The following is a 21149-nucleotide window of genomic DNA, read 5'->3' on the forward strand; positions in this document are numbered from 1 at the left end:
GAAATCAGGTATACTGTGAGCATTCATCAAATGCTATCCTTTCTTTCTGAGAGCATTGGCCAATAAGGATGCTTATATTTTTTCCTATTTAAAATATTATTTCTGTAGGGCCATCACTGACTTTTGCATTTCTTGAGTGTGTCTGTGATGAAAAAGGGATATAGGCCTAAATCCATTTTATATCTTAGATGGTAACCAGTTTTGCCAGTTGTTTATAGGGATGAATTTTTTTTTCATAATAAGTGGATTACTCAAATTCATTGGAGAAGCTTGGTGAAAGTCTGTTTTATTCTTGTTGGCAGTATCAGATGGAAACAATTGGCTTTTTGGGGACTTAAACAAAACAAGTAAGCTAATGTGATTTGTAAAGTAGTGGGGTTTCATTACTAATGCATTTTTTCTACCACTGTCACAACAATAATACGGGGCTGAATTTAATCAAAAAAACAGCTAATATCAATTATGGGAAGTTTCATGCAGAATATTTCTCCATGGGCTCGAGTGAGTTATCTCACACAATTATCAGCTGCTCATCTCATGCCTGTATGGGACCCTGCTCATGCTGTTATGCTCTCAGCAATGGCGGAAGTAGTTACCACTGCTGGCATCTCCCAGCAATCCCAATATCAGTGCCATATTTAAAACCAAGCCAGGTCAAGTGCTGCCAGCCAGGAACAGCCCTTCATACTGGGCATAGTGAGAAGAGAGAAAAAAAGAAAAGTTTCTAGATGCCACCCAAGTGGCATGAGTGGCATTTCATTGCAAATATAAACTCAGAATTGCAAAATGTATTGCTATTGTACATTATCACCTGTAAGATTGACAGTCATTGTAACTGCAGCCACAAGAACCGTGTGGGCGGCACGGTGGCACAGTGGTTAGCACTGCTGCCTCACAGCGCCAGAGACCCGGGTTCAATTCCCGCCTCAGGCGACTGACTGTGTGGAGTTTGCACGTTCTCCCCGTGTCTGCGTGGGTTTCCTCCGGGTGCTCCGGTTTCCTCCCACAGTCCAAAGATGTGCAGGGTCAGGTGAATTGGCCATACTAAATTGCCCGTAGTGTTAGGTAAGGGGTAAATGTAGGGGTATGGGTGGGTTTCGCTTCGGCGGGTCGGTGTGGACTTGTTGGGCCGAAGGGTCTGTTTCCACACTGTAATATAATCTAATCTAATCTAAACCAAGTTGCACAGACTATACATTCTCAGAGCCATGCCATCTTAGAACCCTGTCTAAGTAAGTACTTCTCTTTCCCTAACACCCAAATTACCAGAACGTCTTCTCATTGTTCAATATGGGAACAACAAATGCTGGAAAGCCTTCAAATGGTTAAAAAATATGAACTTTCGTTGAACAACAGCAAAAGCAAACAAAAAAAACCTACAAAAAGGGGCATTTGCTTCTGGAACAAATTTGCATTTTGAGCAGCAACAAACTTATAGAGTCATAGAGATGTACAGCATGGAAACAGACCCTTCAGTCCAACCCGTCCATACCGACCAGATATCCCAACCCAATCTAGTCCCACCTGCCAGCATCCGGCCCATATCCCTCCAAACCTTTCCTATTCATATACCCATCCAGATGACTTTTAAATGTTGTTATTGTACCAGCCTCCACCACTTCCTCTGGTAGTCCATTCCATCAGCCTCTGCATGAAAACGTTACCCCTTAGGTCTCTTTTATATCTTCCCCCTCTCACCCTAAACCTATGCCATCCAGTTCTGGATTCCCCCACCCCAGGAAAAAGACCTTGTCTATTTACCCTATCCATGCCCCTCATGATTTTATAAACCTTTATAAGGCCATTCCTCAGCCTCCGACACTCCAGGGAAAACAGCCCCAGCCTATCCAACCTCTCCCAATAGCTCAAATCCTCCAACCTTGGCAACATCCTTATAAATCTTTTCCAAACCCTTTCAAGTTTTACAACATTTTTCCAATAGGCAGGAGAACCAGGATTGCACACAATATTACAAAAGTGGCCTAACCAATGTCCTGTACAGCCGCAATATGACCTCCCAACTCCTGTACTCAATAGTCTGACCAAAAAGAAAAGCACACCAAACGCCTTCTTCACTATCCTATCTACTTGCGACTCCACTTTCAAGGAGCTATGAACCTGTATTCCCAAGGTCTCTTTATCCCTGCACTCCCTAGGACCTTACCATTAAGTGTATACGTCCTGCTAAGATTTACTTTCCCAAAATGCAGCACCTCGCATTTATCTAAATTAAACTCCATCTGCCAGTCCTCAGCCCATCGGCCCATCTGGTCAAGATCCCATGGTAATCCGAGGTAACCCTCTTCGCTGTCCACTACACCTCCAATTTTGGTGTCATCTGCAAACTTACTAACTATACCTCTTAAGCTCACATCCAAATCATTTATATAAATGATGAAAAGTAGTGGACCCAGCACTGATCCTTGTGGCACTCCACTAGTCACAGGCCTCCAGTGTGAAAAATAACCCTCCACCACCACCCTCTGTCTTCTACCTTTGAGTCAGTCTGTGTCCAAATGGTTAGTTCTCCCTGTATTCCATGAGATCTAACCTTGCTAACCAGTCTCCCATGGTGAACCTTGTTGAATGCCTTACTGAAGTCCATATAGATCACGTTCACTGCTCTGACCTCATCAATCCTCTTCGTTACTTCTTCAAAAAACTCAATCAAGTTTATGAGACATGATTTCCCATGCACAAAGCCATGTTGACTATCCCTAATCAGTCCTTGCCTTTCCAAATACATGTACATCCTGTCCCTCAGGATTCCCTCCAACAACTTGCCCACCACCAATGTCAGGCTCACTGTTCTATAATTCCCTGGCTTGTTCTTACCACCTTTCTTAAGTAGTGGCAACATGTTAGCCAACCTCCAGTCTTCCGGCACCTCCCCTGTGACTATCAATGATACAAATATCACAGCAAGAGGCCCAGCAATCACTTCTCTAGCTTCCCACAGAGTTCTAGGGCACACCTGATCAGGTCCTGGGGATTTATCCACTTAAATGCATTTCAAGACATCCAGCACTTCATCCTCTGTAATATGGACATTTTTCAAGATGTCACCATCTATTTCCTTACATTCTATATCTTCCATGTCCTTTTCCACAGTAAACACAGTCACACTCATTTAGTATCTCCCCCAGCTCCTGCGGCTCCACACAAAGGCCGCCTTGCTGATCTTTGAGGGGCCCTATATCTCCCTAGTTACCCTTTTTGTCCTTAATGTATTTTTAAAATCCGTTTGGATTCTCCTTAACTCTATTTGCCAAAGCTATCTCTTGTCCCCTTTTTTGCCCTCCTGATATCCCTCTTAAGTGTACTTCTACTACCTTTATACTCTTCTATGGATTCACTCGATCTATCCTGTTTACATCTGTCTTCCTTCTTTTTCTTAACCAAGCCCTCAATTTCTTTAGTCATCCAGCATTCCCTATACCTACCAGCTCTTCCTTTCACCCTAATAGGAATATACTGTCTCTGCACTCTCATTATCTCATTTCTGAAGGCTTCCCATTTTCCAGCCTGCGAACATCTGCCCACAATCAGCTTTTGAAAGTTCTTACCTAATACTATCAAATTTGGCCTGTTTCCAATTTAGAACTTCAACTTTTAGATCTGGTCTATCTTTTTCCATCACTATTTAAAAACTAATAGAATTATGATCGCTGGCCCCAAAGTGTTCCCCCAATGACACCTCAGTCACCTGCCCTGCCTTATTTCCCAAGAGTAGGTCAAGTTTGCACCTTCTCTAATAGGTACATCCACATACTGAATCAGAAAATTTTCTTGTACATGCTTAACAAATTCCTCTGCATCTAAACCCTTATGGTCAATGAATGAATTCTTCACCCAACAAACTTCCATTGGAAACATGTCTCAGTTGAACCCTGACTAGCTTGTTCCAACCAATGCTGCATCACTCTATCATGATGTTCCACCTACTTAGTGTCCTCTTCTTCCTTTACAAAAGACTGCTGCTGCTCTTTCAGCTTTTAAGCGTCCATTACATCACATCTTTGTTAGTTCCAGCTGTGCAGAACAGAACATGCAAGAATTACGCAGCACACCCTGTCTGGACTCGATTGCAAAGCTTCTCCACACAGCCTGACCCCCTCACTATCCCTGACAATCAAACCAATCCAAATATCAGAATCTCATCTTCAGGAGGCCTGTCATGAGCTCCATTATAGCCCTGGTGAAAGAATGGGCTGTATCGTACTCAGCCCTGGTTGCAAACAGTAGTTCTTGTCTCCCAGTGACTGTCCTGCTAAGGTAACCGGCCCTCAAAAGTTCTCAAGGATATAAGCATCAAGGCAGTTTCCAGGATACCTGGTGTAAAATTCTAAGATGTAGTACTGATGATCACAGATTACTTGCACATTGGGGGAATGAAGTCTTTACTGTTAATAGTTAAAATAAAACTTGACAAAACTCTGCAGGTCTGGCAGCATCTGTGGGAAGAAAACAGAGGTAATGTTTGGAGTCCAGTGACTCTTCGTCAGAACTGAATAGCAGCTAGGAAAAACTTGTGTTTATGCTGATGTTGAGATGGGTGGGCTGATGCGGGCAGTGAGGTTAGGAAGGTGAGAGAATAGATGGAGATGGAGTCCAGAGACAGAGATATGAAAGGGGTAGGAAACAATGGAATTATGGATGGTAGGCCAGGACAGAAGAGAAGCTGAATAAGTGATAATGAGAGCTGAGATTAACAGAGAATGGGTAGTCTATGTTAAAAGCAAACCACGTCATATGATCATACCCAAGTGACTGGTTTGCAGAACATTTAGGTTCTGTTCATAAAGATGACCCAGATCTTCCAGTCACCTGCCAATTTAACATACCACTGTATTCCCACACCAACATTTCTGTCACAGGCCTGCTGCAGTGCACCAGTGAGCCTCAGCGCAAATTCAAAGAACAGTAGCTCATTTTCCCCTTGGGGACCCTGCAGCCTCTAGTACTGATCTCCCATGAGTTATATAACTTGATAGTCTGATTCCATTCTTCCATACACATCCCCACACCCAATTGCTTTTAGCACAGCCAACACATTTTCACCCACTCTCAGGCCTATTATCAAGTTACATGGTTTGTTGGTATATAGTGATCTCAATGTAATATATGTATAATCTACTGCACTCTGCACCCGGGGAAGCTTGCTATATTGCCATAGCCTATTGGGTGGGCTGCAGTGTCAACATTGTCACAGGAAAGTGACAAGAAGCATGTGATATGGCACAAATTGCATAAGAAACAGATTTGATACATTTTTGACTTAAGGATTGAGAGCTCCCACACAGATCCCCAATGGATCCTTTCAAGCAGCCAGCTGTATAAAAATTTAGCACAGCCACCAGAGTTCTGTGACCATGTCCTGGGACATCTGCAGATTGTGGCAGCAATGCACCTCAGTAAATGGCATTGAACAAGATAGTTTCTCTCTCTTGCATGGAGAATAGGAAACTACATATAAATGAGCCAACATGAGTTACTAATGACATGTTAATCGACCTTATAGGCCTCTTGCTGCTCACGAGTGAGATTCCCATTTTGCTGTTCAAAATTTGTTTGCAAAATTAGACTGGTTTCTTAAAGTTGAGAATCTCAGTTTTCCAATCTCACCATATTTTCCCAACTGACTTGCCATTGCCTATTTGTTTTTGGGACTGGGGAAATCTGGTATGGGTTTGCCAAACCAAATATTTTGGATAAATGGCAAATTTCCAGACTTTCCATAAATCCTAAGTCCAGATCATCAGTGTACATAACAAACTGTCAAACCCCACTTACCACATCTCCTCAGAATGAACAATTTCTTTTTAACCCATGTCAGTGCTTTCTGTCTTCTAGTTACACAATTAATAGTAAAGTCCTGGGGGGGGGTGTGGCTGAGCAAAGAGACCCTGGAGTGCAGGTTCATAGTTCCTTGAAAGTGGAGTCACAGGTAGATAGGATAGTGAAGAAGGTGTTTGGTATGTTTGCCTTTATTGATCAGTATATTGGATATAGGAGTTGGGAGGCCATGTTGCAGCTGTACAGGACATTGGTTAGGTCACTTTCAGAATACTGCATTCAGTTCTGGTCCCCCTGCTATAGGAAGGATGTTGTGAAACCTGAAAGGATTTACAAGGATGTTTGAGGTATTGGGAGAGGCTGAATAGGCTGGGACTATTTACCCTGGAGCATCGAAAGCTGAGGAGTGACCTTATAAGAGGTTTATAAAATTATGAGGGGCTTGAATAGGGTAAATAGACAAGGTCTTTTCCAGGGGAAGCGGAGTCCAAAACTAGGGGGCATAGGTTGAAGGTGAGAGGGGAAAGATTTAAAAGGGATCTCAGGGGCAACTTAATCACGCAAAGGAGTGGTACGTGTATAGAATGAGCTGTCAGAGGAAGCGGTGGAGGCTGGTACAATTACAACATTTAAAAAACATCCGATTCGTATATGAATAGGAAGGGTTAGAGGAATATGGCCAAATGCTGGCTAATGGGACTTTAATTAGGATATCAGGTCAGCATGGACAAGTTGGACCAAAGGGTTTGTTTCCGTACTGTGCATCTGTATGACTCTAAGACCCTGTCATTTGAGGCTTAATTTGGACAGGTCAAAGGAAACAATCTATTTTCACTATAAATACAGCAAACACAGAAAATTAGCATTAACAGCAGAAAAATGGACTTTAATTTGTATTCTTGGCACTAGTGGAATTTTGCAACTAGACATTATATCAGAATGACAGCAGACATTAACAAACCTTTCAACTTTCTTTTAAAGTTGAATAAACGGAACAAATTTAAAATTCTTTCTTAATTAACAATTTTGCTCATTACTATATTTTCATTGTGTTTCCATTAAGCAGATATCTAAACTTAAGTACACTCACCCTCTAGGATATCTCTCCAGTTCATTTAATACAGTGTGGTCACAGTACTCAAGCACAAGGTGCAATTTACGTTTTCTTCTAAATACTTCGATAAGATTCACCAGGTTATTGTGCTTTAATTGCTGTAACAAAGATGTATAAAATGTTGTTTCAGTTTCTTATGTTAAATATTCTCTTCCAGATTTTAAAACTTAGACAACATGGTGAGACTTTGCACTCATCTCAGCACTGAACCAATTTTCTTTCTAAAACAGACTATGAGGTCTGGAAGTATAAAGCTTTAAAATTTTGAATAACAATGAATGGGAAAATTTTGAACCAATTAGTGTGATACCACTCTAAAAGAAATTCAACTACTTTGCATGAATGAACAAAATTCCATTCTCTCATTTAGACATATGAGAACAGTAAAAAGGCTGAAAGATGACCTTATAGAAGTTTATAAGATCATGAGGAGCATGGATAGAGTAAATAGACAAGGTATTTTCCTTTGGGTCAGGGAGTCCAGAACTAGAGAACATAGGTTTAGGGTGAGAGGGGAAAGATATAAAAGGGATCTAAGGGGCAACTTTTTCACATAGAGGGTGGTGTGAGTATGGAATAAGCTGCCAGAGGAGGTGGTGGAAGCTGGTACAATTACAGCATTGAAAAGGCATTTGGATGGATATATGAATAGAAAGGGTTTATAGGGATATGAGCCAAGCGTTAGCAAATGGGATTAGATTAGGGTAGGTAATCTGGTCGTAATGGATGAGGTGGACCAAAGGGGCTGTTTCCGTGCTGTATACCTCTAAATCTCCATGACATGTGCATTTATTGCAAGGGAATTAGAGTACAGAAGTAAAGTACATTTGCTGCCAGCATTCCCTTCAATGGTCTTGCTGGCTATGCAGACCTCTAAGGTCCTTATAGCCCTGTCGTCTGGAATTGGAAAGTTGATTGCTAGAATTGTCTTCTTATTAAGCTGTCCTCAAGACTTAGGATGACATTGTTCTGCGACAGAATAGTGGATCCTGAGGTGACTAAACAGTCTGATGCTAATCTTCCCACACTGCCACAGGGGAAGCAGGAGGTGGTTTGAAAGATGGGTGGGTGAGATGGTTGGGTTTTCACACACCCATTCTACTTTTTACACTCAGCCTCCACCTGGGCCTGTTGGAAATGCACAAGATGGTTGGCACCTTTGCAGCCGTTTCTTCTCCGGTTTGGATGGTCTAGGATAAGAAATACCCACAGGTTGATGGGGATGCTAAATTTTTTTAATTGGAGGCTTTGTAGTTGCACTTGAAGCAATTCCTCGGAATTTGTGGTAACTGCTTGTTGTAACAAAGCTCAAAGCAGAAAGGCTGTTTCAAAACGTAGAGGGTGTTGTACAAAAGGTTCTTTTGCATAAAGGCACCTTTGACATGTCCTCATCAGACAATAGAATCAAAGTGTGGCACTGGAAAACGCACCGTAGGTCAGGCAGCATTTAAGGAACAGGAGAGTCAGCAAGGATAGTATCACCACCACCAACACTGCCCCCACCACCACCAGTAGAGAGAAAATAGGGGCATGTTAATACCATTAGGGTGACAGTGAAAGGCAACATTAGAAGTACTGGAAAAGCACAATCGGCCACGCAGCATCCGAGGACCAGCAAAATAAATGTTTCAGGCATAAGCCTTTCATCAGGAATGAGGCTTGTGGGCCAAGGGAGCTGAGAGATAAATGGAAGTCGAGTGGCGCTAGGGGCAAGGTACCTGGGAAAGCGATAGGTAGATGAAGGTGGGGATGAAAGTGATAGGTCAGAGAGGAGGGTGGTGCAGATAGGTGGGAAGGAATATGGACAGGTAGGACCGTTCAGGAGGGCTGTGCCGAGTTGGGACTGGGATAAGGTGGGGGCAGGGGAAATGGGGAAACTGCTGAAATACACTTTGAGCCCGTGGTTGAAGTGCCCCGAGATGGAAGATGAAGCATTCTTCCTCCGGGTGTCAAGTATTAGGGTTTTGGTGATGGAGGAGGCCCATGACCTGCATATCCGTGGCAGAGCAGGAGGAGGAGTTAAAGTGTTCAGCTGCAGTGCCGTGGAGTTGGTTGGTATAGGTGTCCAAGAGATTTCTCTGAAATGATCTGAAAGTTAGTGTCCTGTCTCCCCAATGTAGAGGAGACCACATCGGGTGCAAGGGATGCAGTAGATGATGTGTGTGGAAGTACAGGTAAATTTCTGTCAGATGTGGAAGGATCCTTTGGGGGATTGACGGTAAATTCTCCATTAAGACAAACCTTTTGGATCCCTGTGGATTTGAGTTGTGATAGATACTTTGGTATGACCTTAAAGAATGCGTGCATGAAATTTCTGAAGGTGGTCTTGGAGAAGACCTAAATTGGAAGAAGGCGAATTTTGACGGTATTAGGCAAGAACTTTCAAAAGCTGATTGGGGGCAGATGTTCACAGGTAAAGGGACAGCTGGAAAATGGGAAGCCTTCAGAAATCAGATAACGAGAGTCCAAAGATACTATATTCCTGTTAGGGTGAAAGGAAAGGCTGGTAGGTATAGGGAATGCTGGATGACTAAAGGAATTGAGGGTTTGGTTCAGAAAAATAAGGAAGCATATGTCAGATATAGACGAGATAAATTGAATGAATCCTTAGAAGAGTATAAAGGCAATAGGAGTGTACTTAAGAGGGAAATCAGGAGGGCAAAAAGGGGACATGAGATAGCTTTGGCAAATAGAGTTAAGGAGAATCCAAAAGGTTTTAACAAATACATTAAGGACAAAAGGGTAACTAGGGAGAGAATAGGCCCCCTCAAAGATCAGCAAGGTGGCCTTTGTGTGGAGCCGCAGGACATGGGTGAGATACTAAATGAACATTTTGCATCAGTGTTTACTGTGGAAAAGGACATGGAAGATATAAAATGTAAGGAAATAGATGGTGACATCTTGAAAAATGTCCATATTACAGAGGACGAAGTGCTGGATGTCTTGAAACACCTAAAAGTGGATACATCCCCAGGACCTGATCAGGTGTACCCTAGAACTCTGTGGGAAGCTAGAGAAGTGATTGCTGGGCCTCTTGCTGAGATATTTGTATCATTGATAGTCACCGGTGAGGTGCCAAAAGACTGGCGGTTGGCTAACGTGGTGCCACTGTTTATAGACCAGTGAGCCAAATGTCGGTGGTGGGCAAGTTGTTGAAAGGAATCCATAGGGACAGGATGCAAATGTATTTGGAAAGGAAAGGACTGATTAGGGATAGTCAACATGGCTTTATGCATGGGAAATCATGTCTCACAAACGGGATTGAGTTTCATGTCTCACAAACTTGATTGAGTTTTTTGAAGAAGTAACAAAGAGGTCAGAGCAGTGGACGCGATCTATATGGACTTCAGTAAGACGTCAGACAAGGTTCTCGATGGGACATTGGCTGAACGGTAGAAGACAGAGGGTGGTGGTGGAGGGTTGTTTTTCAGACTGGAGGCCTGTGACCAGTGGAGTGCCACAAGGATCGGTGCTGGGTCCACTAGTTTTCGTCATTTATATAAATGATTTGGATGCAAGCATAAGAGGTATAGTTATTGAGTTTACAGATGACACCAAAATTGGAGGTGTAGTGGGCAGCAAAGAAGGTTGCTTCAGATTACAACAGGATATTGATCAGATGGGCCAATGAGCCGAGAAGTGGCAGATGGAGTTTAATTTAGATGAATGTGAGGTGCTGCATTTTGGGAAAGCAAATCTTAGCAGGATTATACACTTAATGGCAAGGTCCTAAGAAGTGTTGCTGAACAAAGAGGCTTTGGAGTGCAGGTTCATAGCTCCTTGATAATGGAGTCGCAGATAGATAGTAAAGCGAAGAAGGCATTTGGTATGCATTCCTTTATTGGTCAGAGTATTGAGTACAGGAGTTGGGAGGTCATGTTGTGTCTGTACAGGACATTGGCTAGGCCACTTTTGAAATATGCATGCAATTCCGGTTCTCCATCCAACGGAAGGATGTTGTGAAACTTGAAAGAGTTCAAAAAAGATTTACAAGGATGTTGCCAGGGTTTGGAGGATTTGAGCTATAGGGAGAGGTTGATTAGCTGGGGCTGTTTTCCCTGGAGCATCAGAGGCTGAGGGGGTGAGTTTATAGAGGTTTATGAAATCATGAGAGGCATGGATAGGATAAATAGACAAAGTCTCTTCCTTGGGGTGGAGGAGTCCAGAACTCGAGGGCATAGGTTTAGGGTGAGAGGGGAAAGATATAAAAGAGACCTAAGGGACAACATTTTCACACAGAGGGTGGTACGTGTATGGAATGAGCTGTCAGAGGAAGTGGTGGAGGCTAGTACAATTGCAACATTTAAAAGGCATCTGGTTGAATATATGAATAGAAAGGGTTTAGAGGGATATGGGCCGGGTGCTGGCAGGTGGGACATCTGGTTAGCATGAATGAGTTGGTCTGTTTCCGTGCTATACATATCTATGACTCTGAGAGAAACTTGCCACATACAATGAAGCTATTATTTTCTCTGCATCACAAAACTGGTGGCAACCTTGCATTTCTACAACCTCCAAGTTTGTATTGTTGCTGTGCTTACCTTCATCGCCAAGTATGTCAATAAGTTTTGGAAGTGCACTTAGATCAAGAACGCCTTCAAGATTTGGACCTGTAAACATGTCAAAGTAACTCTGAAGGTGGATGGTAAGAGACCAATCCTCCATCATTCCTTCAGCTGCACGATTGAGGCATTCTTGGGCTACCTACCCTACACAGAACAGCACAAAGATTTGTCACTCCCATGACCAAGCTGTGCAAATCACTGAACTGTTACAGCATAGAGGGCCATTCAGTATATATTGTCTGCACCAGTAATCCACATAAGCAAGTCAATTAGAGACATTAGGAGAAAGTGAGGACTGCAGATGCTGGAGATCAGAGCTGAAAAATCAGGAATGAAGAATGGCTTATGCCCGAAACGTCAATTCTCCTGCTCCTCGGATGCTGCCTGACCTGCTGCGCTTTTCCAGCAACACATTTTTCAGCTCAATTAGAGACATTTCCTGGTGTTCTCTTTGTAATCCTGCACATTATTACTATTCAGATAACAGTTTGATTCCCTTTTGAATGTTTTAATTTGAATGCTACACTTTCCAGCTGTGTAATTCACACCTTAATTGTTTGCTACATGAACAAGATTTTTTCTCAGGAGAAACTGAGGACTGCAGATACTGGAGATCAGAGTTGAGAAGTGTGGCACTGGAAATGCACAGCAGGTCAGGCAGCATCCAAGGTGTAGGAGAATTGACGTTTCAGGCTTAAGCCCTTCATCAGGAATGTGTGTGTATATTGGGGTGGAGTGTGGACAGGGCTGAGAGATAAATAGGAGATTGGGGATGAGGTAGCTGGGAAAGCGATAGATAGATGCAGGTGGGAGGTGATGGTGATAGTTCGGAGGGAAGGATTTTTTCTCAAGTTGAATTCAAGAGTCGTGAAGTGAAGTTGCAGCTGTACAGGACCTTGGTTAGGCCACATTTGGAGTACTGTGTGCAGTTCTGGTCATCTCACTTTAGGAAAGATGTGGAAGCTTTGGAGAGGGTGCAGAGAAGATTTACCAGGATGTTGCCTGGAATGGGGAATAGGTCGTACGAGGATAGGTTGAGAGTGCTAGGCCTTTTCTCATTGGTACGGCGAAGGATGAGGGGTGACTTGATAGAGGTTTATAAGATGATCAGAGGAATAGATAGAGTAGACAGTCAGAGACTTTTTCCCCGGGTACAACAGAGTGTTACAAGGGGACATAAATTTAAGGTGAAGGGTGGAAGGTATGGGGGGATGTCAGGGGTAGATTCTTTATCCAGAGAGTGGTGGGGTCATGGAATGCGCTTCCTGTGGGAGTGGCAGAGTCAGAATCATTGGTGACCTTTAAGCGGCAATTGGATAGATTCATGGATGGGTGCTTAAGCTAGGACAAATGTTCGGCACAACATCGTGGGCCGTAGGGCCTGTTCTGTGCTGTATTGTTCTACGTTCTATGCTTTTTGTATCCTCTCATTAGATTAGATTACATTACAGTGTGGAAACAGGCACTTCGGCCCAACAAGTCCATACCGACCCGCCGAAGTGCAACCCACCCATACCCCTACATTTACTCCTTACCTAACACTACGGGCAATTTAGCATGGCCAATTCACCTGACCTGCACATCTTTGGACTGTGGGAGGAAACCGGAGCACCCGGAGGAAACCCACGCAGACATGGGGAGAACGGGCAAACTCCACACAACCACTGTGCCACCGTGCCGCCCACTATTCTTGATCCATATGCTGTCGAGAGCCCTCAAGATTTTTATTATCTCTATCAAGTCTCCTCTCAGCATTCTATTCTCCATGGAAAACAGCCCTTACATCGCCAAACTACCTTCATAAATGAAGTTCCTCATTCCTGGAATAATCTTTCTACCTTCCTGAAATACCCTTCATAGAAAATCGTAGAATTCCCTACAATGTGGAAATTGGCCATTTGGCCCAACAAGTCCACACCGACCCTCCGAAGAGTAACCCATCCAGATCCTTACCCTATTACTCTACATGCACCTCATCTACACATCGCTGTACACGACGGGCAATTTAGCATGGCCAATTCATCTATCCTGTACATCTTTGGACCTGGGAGGAAACCGGAGCACCTGGAGAAAATCCATGCAGACACGGGGAGAATGTGCAAACTCCACACAAACCCTTGTTGCGTGTCTAGTAGTAAACCCTGTCATTTTGAAGAGCATCTGGAAAACTAATCTCAGCATCTTGTTGAATAGCTGTGAAACTGAATCATGGTTAACAACTTTCATTTTCGGTATCTGCACAACATTGTAAGTGCCTCAAATTAAGATAATCCGGTGAAACTTGAACAAGTTGCGCGATTTCCGCATTTGCCAACGTCTACAAATTTCAAAATGACGCCTTAACGTCATCTTTCACGTGATCAACGACATCGGCATTTACTAGCTCAAATATAGTCTTTCTTTAATACAATGAACAGCCCTACAAAAGCAGGGCCACAAAAAATTATTTAAAACTCTGAGTGTTCCTCTCCACGGAAATCTTTAGTAAAAGGCGAAAGATTTATACGATCTGAAGAGAAACCAGAGTATACTAAAGAACTACGCCAGTTTCCTAGTACCCAAGTGGTAGCATCCCTCTTTAACGTTATGTTGACCTGCAACAACCATTATCCGGGGAAAATATTTTATGATAGTCTAACACTGTATGAAGAAAACTAACCGAAATATTAAATAATGTGCGATAGCCACTATCAAATATGAAGATGTATTTCTTTTCTTTGTAAAGTGTTATGTTGAACATTATGCGTATGTAAATGAGCTGGATTTTTGTGTGGGCTGGTATTTAGTGACGTATATAATCCTGATTTGATCGGCGTCAACGTTGCTTATTTATTCTCTTTATATGTTTGAGCGTTTGGATTGAAATTTCGAATTAGTGGAGTAAGGTAATATTACACTGCTTAATATGGGAATTACATGAACATGCGGAGCTCGGAGGAAGAGAAAATGCAGAAATTTCAACTCGGTTGCCACCGAGTTCAAAAATGTTGACATATTTATCTTTACATTTGACCATAGAAATGATGCGCGATTAGTGATTATCATTTTAACTGTTGATCTTTATCACGAATCTTGATTATCCACCGTAATTGGCGCCAAAATAAATTACCAAACGATTGCGGAAGTTTGCATAAAAAGTACAGGGCATTTATGGCGATTTATGCCCCTGTCCCAACTACATCAGTGCCATAAAACTGGCAAGAGCTCCTGAGTTAATGTTATGGAGGAGTTTCTGTGGTTGTAGAGAAATTGCTTAAACGCACTTTTAAATTTACAACCAGATTTTCACATGCAGGAGGCCGTCATTTCCAAGTGTTTTATTTTTGGAGCAGTTTTTAAAAACAACAATCTCTGCGATCTGTGTACATACTGTTTATAAAGCAGCATCGTATCGCATTAAAAAAAAAGAAACTTCTCAGATTGTGAAAATTTTAAATAACATACGTGCCTTGCGTAATTTTAAGTAACGTGCCTAACGTACGTAGACACTGGTTAAGACTTTAAGGAATATAGTCAGAGGCCAAAGTTTCTTCGGGCTCTGGTAGTTGACGCTTCCATTTACTGAACTGAGTAGGAAATACCAAATGCATTAAGGAGGCACAGCGCTATCAAAAATATTTAACATTTTACTAAAGCAGAAGGTATTAACAACATTCCATATTTGCATCAGGCTAGCTTTAAATTTGAAATTAATGTCATTTTGTTTTAATAGTAAAGTGGCTTGGAACATTTTGTAAGGTTAGAAGTAGCCTACAACTGTAAGTGGTTGTTTTCATAAATGTTGGTGATCTAATGGGGGTCTTTACTGTTATGAAGGTTTTTGCTATGGCGTGGAGGTTGGTACAATTGCAACATTTAAAAGGCATTTGGGTGGGTATATGAATAGGAAGGGTTTGGAGGGATATGGGCCAGGTGCTGTCAGGTGGGACTAGATTGGGTTGGGATATCTGGTCAGCATGGACAAGTTGGACCGAAGGGTCTGTTTCCATGCTGTACATCTCTATGACTCTTAAATAGAAAATTTCTCCTCATATTGATGACCAAACCAAGTATACAATTGCATCAAGCTGTGCATAGACCCTCAGTATGAAAATCCCAAGTGCCCAGTATTATCACCACTGTTAGGAAGGATGGGTTAAGGCACATTGCTGTGGAACACTCCAATTAGTTGGACTGCACTGTCCCTTGTGGAAACATTTATGCAGAAAAACACTGACCACAAATACAGGAGACAGTAGTCTACATATAATATCCTCAAGGCCTTGTTAGAAAGATAGGTCCTGTTGGTTGGTTCAAACTATTTGGCAGAATGCCTCATCACCAAGACTTACAAATAAACACTAGTATGTAGCCTGGTGCTATGAATGGCTTTTTCCATCAGATACCTGAAAGTCTGGAGAGAGATGCAGTGGTTTTTGTCAAGGTTCATCCTGAGCAACTGTGACACAGGTTTCTGTTCTATAGGATGTTCCCAATGTTACACACCAAGACACAACAACTGTACCTGGAAGACCATTGTAAACACTGACATTTTATTTTTGAGCCTTTAGAAACTGTTGACTGCAATGAAAAATGTATGTTTTAAAATCAGGGATGACTGCATAATTTGAAATTTAACTTGAACTCAATTTTTGTAGCTGTGGAGTGTGCTGGTGATTAGGGGTTGAGGAGATGTTTAAAAGTGAAGCTGTTTGGTTCTCAGCTAACTGAGCAGGTTGAAACTGAAACAAGTTGCAAAGACAGACACAGGGAGAGAGAGAAGACACAAGTGTGTGTAATTGTTTTCCTCAACAGAAGGTGCATGTTCTTTGCAGTAAAAACTCAGTTTAAACCTGAAAAAGAACAATTAGCTTTCATGCATCAGTGTCTGTGAGCTTTGACATTTGGGTTGATAAACCAGAGAGATTTTTCAAGTGAATTGGTCATTCTGTGCTTTGTACAAACCAGTGAAAGCTTCTAGAGAAAGATAACTGAACAACATGGGTATGGATGGCTGAAACATTGGAACTGGATAGCAAAGGCCACTGAAGTTAAGTTTTTTCCTACCTCAGCCAATAATTTACCTATTTGTTTGTTTGTGGGTCTATGTAAAGGGGAGCTCAAAGGGATGACAGCTTTTGTTAGTAGTGTTATATGCCAATGATTGATATCTGTTTACCTGTAGCTCCAGTCTAACTACTTGTAATAAATAATAATTCTTGATTTGTACAGAAACTTAGCCCGTGTTTTCTATCAACCATGGTTTGAAAGACAGGTAGATTGGGGTACTGTGCAATAACTTATTAAAAACTTCCTAACGTTTGCTTTGACTACAGAAATAGTGGGTCTCAATTTATGGCACACTACCCCAGTGGGTCATAACATCAGCTCAGTGAAGGGTACTCTTTGGTCTCCCCAAATACTCATCAGCTTTTAGTGTAAGGTGCTGTCCTCAGCTGAGTGTTGTGGACTGATACATTCTAAGGTTCAGGACTACATGCTGAAGGATTCACTAAAACATGAGGCAGCTATCAGAGGGTCGGTGTGGACTTGTTGGGCCGAATGACCTGTTTCCACACTGTAAGTAATCTAATCTAATCTAATCTATGTCAAACGCACTGTGGAGAAAAGCCTCTGTCTAAGGCCGTTCGTCTATAGCGCCCTCTAGGGCTGGAAATTGTAATGCTCTTTGGGATGTATGCCCCAAAGTATGTTTGTTGCAAATCAAGAGAATCAAAAATGTAATGAGAAATTTCAGAGTGAGTCTCGTTGAATATAAAACCTTACATTGATTGCATCATTTGTAATTTGAAATGTCTTACCTTTGGGCAGCATCCCTGACTGATGTGTCATAGAGATGTACAGCATGGAAACAGACCCTTCAGTCCAACCCGTCCATGCCGACCAGATATCCCAACCCAATCTAGTCCCACCTGCCAGCACCCGGCCCACATCCCTCCAAACCCTTCCTATTCATATACCCATCCAAATGCCTCTTAAATGTTGCAATTGTACCAGCCTCCACCACATCCTCTGGCAGCTCATTCCATACACGTACCACCCTCTACGTGAAAAAGTTGCCTCTTAGGTCTCTTTTATATCTTTCCCCTCTGGACTCCCCGACCCCATGGAAAGGACTTTGCCTATTTATCCTATCCATGCCCCTCATAATTTTGTAAACCTCTATAAGGTCTATTCCAAGTGGCCTAACCAATGTCCTGTACAGCCACAACATGACCTCCCGACTCCTGTACTCAATATTCTGACCAATAAAGGAAAGCATACCAAACGCCTTCTTCACTATCCTATCTACCTGCAACTCCACTTTCAAGGAGCTATGAACCTGCACTCCAAGGTCTTTTGTTCAGCAACACTACCTAGGACCTTAACATTAAGTGTATAAGTCCTGCTAAGATTTGCTTTCCCAAAATGCAGTACCTCGCATTTATCTGAATTAAACTCCATTTGCCACTTCTCAGCCCATTGGCCCATCTGGTCCAGATCCGTGTTTGCTAAATATCGCAGAACTTTTTTTTAATTTCAAAAATATACTTTATTCATAAAATAATTTCATGGTCTGTACAGTTGGTCATGCCATACATATGTAAACATTTACATACAGAGATCAGAATTTATCATTTTTATATACAGGTCTGTATGTTTTTCAATCATGTGCCCATATATTTAGCTGAGGCGTCAGCAGAGCCCAAATGACTGCGTGGGCCCCCTGTGCTTAGGCAGGCAGATGTTACACGGTGGTCTTTCCCCACCGCGCCTTGGCGGCAGCTGCCCCAAGCTTCAGCGCGTCCCTCAACACGTAGTCCTGGACCTTGGAATGTGCCAGTCTGCAACACTCAGTCGGGGTCAACTCCTTCAGCTGGAAGATCAACAGGTTTCGGACCACCCAGAGAGCGTCCTTCACCGAGTTGATGATCCCCCAGGCACAGTTGATGTTCGTCTCGGTGTGCGTCCCGGGGAACAGGCCGTAGAGCACGGAGTCCCGAGTCACGGCGCTGCTTGGGACGAACCTCGACAAATACCACTGCATTCCTCTCCAGACTTCTTCTGCGTAGGCACATTCCAGAAGGAGGTGTGTGACAGTCTCGTCCCTCCTGGAGCTGCTTCGAGGGCAGCGTGCAGTGCGGCTGAGAGTCCGGGCATGCATAAAGGATCTCACAGGCAGAGCCCTTCTCACCACCATGTCTTGGTGCTTGTTGGAAAGTTCTGGCGATGAGGCATTCTGCCAAATGGCTTTGACAGTCTGCTCAGGGAACCACTCGATAGCATCCGCCCTCTCCTTTTCCCGAAGGGACTCAAGGACACTACGTGCTGACCACTTCCTGATGGACTTGTGGTCAAAGGTGTTTTCCTTCATAAACTTCTCCACGAAGGACAGGTGCATGTCCAACTGTACAGACCATTAAAGTATTTTATGAATAAAGTATATTTTTGAAATTAAAAGAAGTGTACTGCCTGCAAGATTTCCCTGCAGCAGGCTATTTCGACGTGACCTTCAGGAGCGTGAAGAATTGCGAGCAGCTCCTGAAGGTCTTCAAGGAGAAGGAAGGGTCGATGCCAGTGGGAATATCCTCCACCCAACCTCCAGCTTTGCCATTGGAGCAAGCAGAGGTTACCTGACATACGCAGGGCAGCTGAAAGTGTGCCGAACCTGCGTGAGGTCTGGCCACATGCCGACGGATTGTAAGGTGACCGTCTGCCGAAACTGCAAGCAGGAAGGCCACCCGACCAAGGAATGTAAGGAGGCCAAGAACTGTAATCTATGCAGAAAGGTGGGCCACATGTACAAGGCCTGCCCAAGTCGAGGGGCCGCCACCTACGCACAGATGGCCGGAGGTGGCAACACGAGCCGTGGACCACCTAAGACCAGCAAGGTACCACAAAACAGCACAGGAATGGTGTCTGGAGGCACCCAGAAGGAAGGGCAGGCTATAGTGGAGCAGACGGCAGACAGCGGGGAGATGCAGCAGTCAATCCAAGCTCCTTCAAGACAGACGGAGGAAATGGAAGAGGAGGGATAAAAGGAGGCAGAGGATTGGATTACTGTGAAAAGCAGGAAGAGGAAACCTCACAAGGCCCCCAACGCCACCCAGTGAAGGGGGAAGCGACACCTACACGACAAGGATACAGGCAGCTCTTCCGATGGTGAGGATGGGTGCAAGGAGGGTCGTCACCAGAGAAAGAGACAGAGCGCCGCGGGGAAAATGGAGGGCAGCACCGCCCAAACAGGAAAAGGCGATTCCTCTAAGGGGATGGGTAAAGGCCTCCCCCCACCCAGTGAGAACCTAGAGGTACCCACCGGCCCACAGCTCCAGGTAACTGGAAGCAGCGGTCCTGTGACAGCCCCGCTGTCACATGGAGAACTGGACTGTGTGGACCCTGGACCCGACCCGAAGACACCAGAGCAGGTAAATGGCCTCAGCGTGGAGCAGGACAGCTACCTCAGCCCTGGGAGGGTCCAGCAGTTTGCAGTCACTACAGGGATACGCAGCTACCCCAGAGGGGCAAGACCAGCAGCAAATGGACACTGTCACTCGTAAACTGTTAAAATGGGGTTAAAAATTGCCAGCATCAATGTGCGTAGCATCAAATCGGCTACGCGATGTGTTTCTACGATGGCCTTCCTGGCCAACGTTAAAGCCGACGTCCTGTTTCTGCAGGAGTGTGGGACACCGCACCTCAGCAGCTACAGGAGATGGTCGAGCTTATGGGCCCATGGGCCGTCAGTTTGGTCGGGGGGCAACGATAGCCGCGCCTCCGGCCTGGGTATCCGTTCTGTGGGACTTGATTGGCCAGGACCTGCTGGAGGTGTATTTCAGTATGCTTTGGGCAGGTACCATGAGTGAATCCATGAGGAAAGGCATCATCACCCTCATCTACAAGCGGAAGGGGGAGAGGGAGGAACTCAAAAATTGGAGACCAATCTCACTGTTGAATGCAGATTACAAAATTCTGTCAAAGATAATCGCCAACCGCAGGGATACGATCGCCTACGTGTAGGACAGAGGGTTGGACACCTGCCTGATCAGCCTGGACCAGGAGAAAGCCTTTGACAGGATATCACACATGTATATGAGAGATGTTCTCTCCAAAATGGGTTTTGGGGAGGGAATCTGCAATTGGATCAGACTGCTCTACACCAACATTGTCAGTGCAGTCTCAATCAATGGGTGGGAATCAGATAGCTTCCCAGTCAGATCTGGAGTTAGGCAGGGCTGCCCTCTCTCTCCTGCCTTGTTTGTGTGCTGCATAGAGCCATTTGCCAAGTCCATCAGGAAGGATGCGAGCCTGAGGGGGGTGACTATTCCTGGCACCGGCGCCTGCAGGTTAAGGCCTCCCTGATGTTGCTAAATATCGCAGAACTCCTACAGTATGGAAGCAGGCCATTGGGCTCATCAAGTCCACACTGATCCTCTGAAGGGCTTCCCACCTGGACCCACCCCAACTTTATCCCTGTAACCCTTCATTTCCCATGGCTAATCTACCTAGCCTGCATATCCCTGAACACTATGGGCAATTTACCAAGGCCAATCCACCTAACCTGCACATCTCTGATCTGTGGGAGGAAACCCACGCAGACACAGGGAAAATGTGCAAACTCTACATAGACAGTTGCCCATTGGCTGGAATTGAACCCACATCCCTGGCACTGTGAGGCAGCAGTGCTAACCACAGTG

General features: G+C 44.0%; 1 protein-coding gene and 1 non-coding gene across 6 annotated transcripts in view; both read right to left on the reverse strand.

The window, feature by feature from the left end:
- Positions 1-13994, reverse strand: part of LOC122552994 (cyclin-dependent kinase-like 4) — a 44273-nt gene extending 30279 nt beyond the window's left edge. For 3 of the 5 annotated variants that reach the window (XM_043696352.1, XM_043696351.1, XM_043696355.1), the window contains exons 1-2: positions 13591-13994; positions 6887-7008 (exon numbers count right to left, since the gene is read on the reverse strand). In XM_043696352.1, the coding sequence (XP_043552287.1) occupies positions 6887-7008; positions 13591-13701 (233 nt within the window). In that variant the 5' untranslated portion in view covers positions 13702-13994. Of the gene's footprint in view, positions 1-6886; positions 7009-11451; positions 11620-13590 lie in introns of all 5 variants that reach the window. The other 2 variants (XM_043696353.1, XM_043696354.1) reach the window with 2 other exon arrangements.
- LOC122553290 lies at positions 13892-14004 on the reverse strand. The gene has a single exon (XR_006312671.1). It is a non-coding gene; the product is annotated as a U5 spliceosomal RNA (small nuclear RNA).
- Between the last annotated feature and the right edge of the window lie 7145 nt (positions 14005-21149).

This window comes from Chiloscyllium plagiosum, chromosome 9, assembly GCF_004010195.1.
Source record: "Chiloscyllium plagiosum isolate BGI_BamShark_2017 chromosome 9, ASM401019v2, whole genome shotgun sequence".
NCBI classification, from domain to species: domain Eukaryota; kingdom Metazoa; phylum Chordata; class Chondrichthyes; order Orectolobiformes; family Hemiscylliidae; genus Chiloscyllium; species Chiloscyllium plagiosum.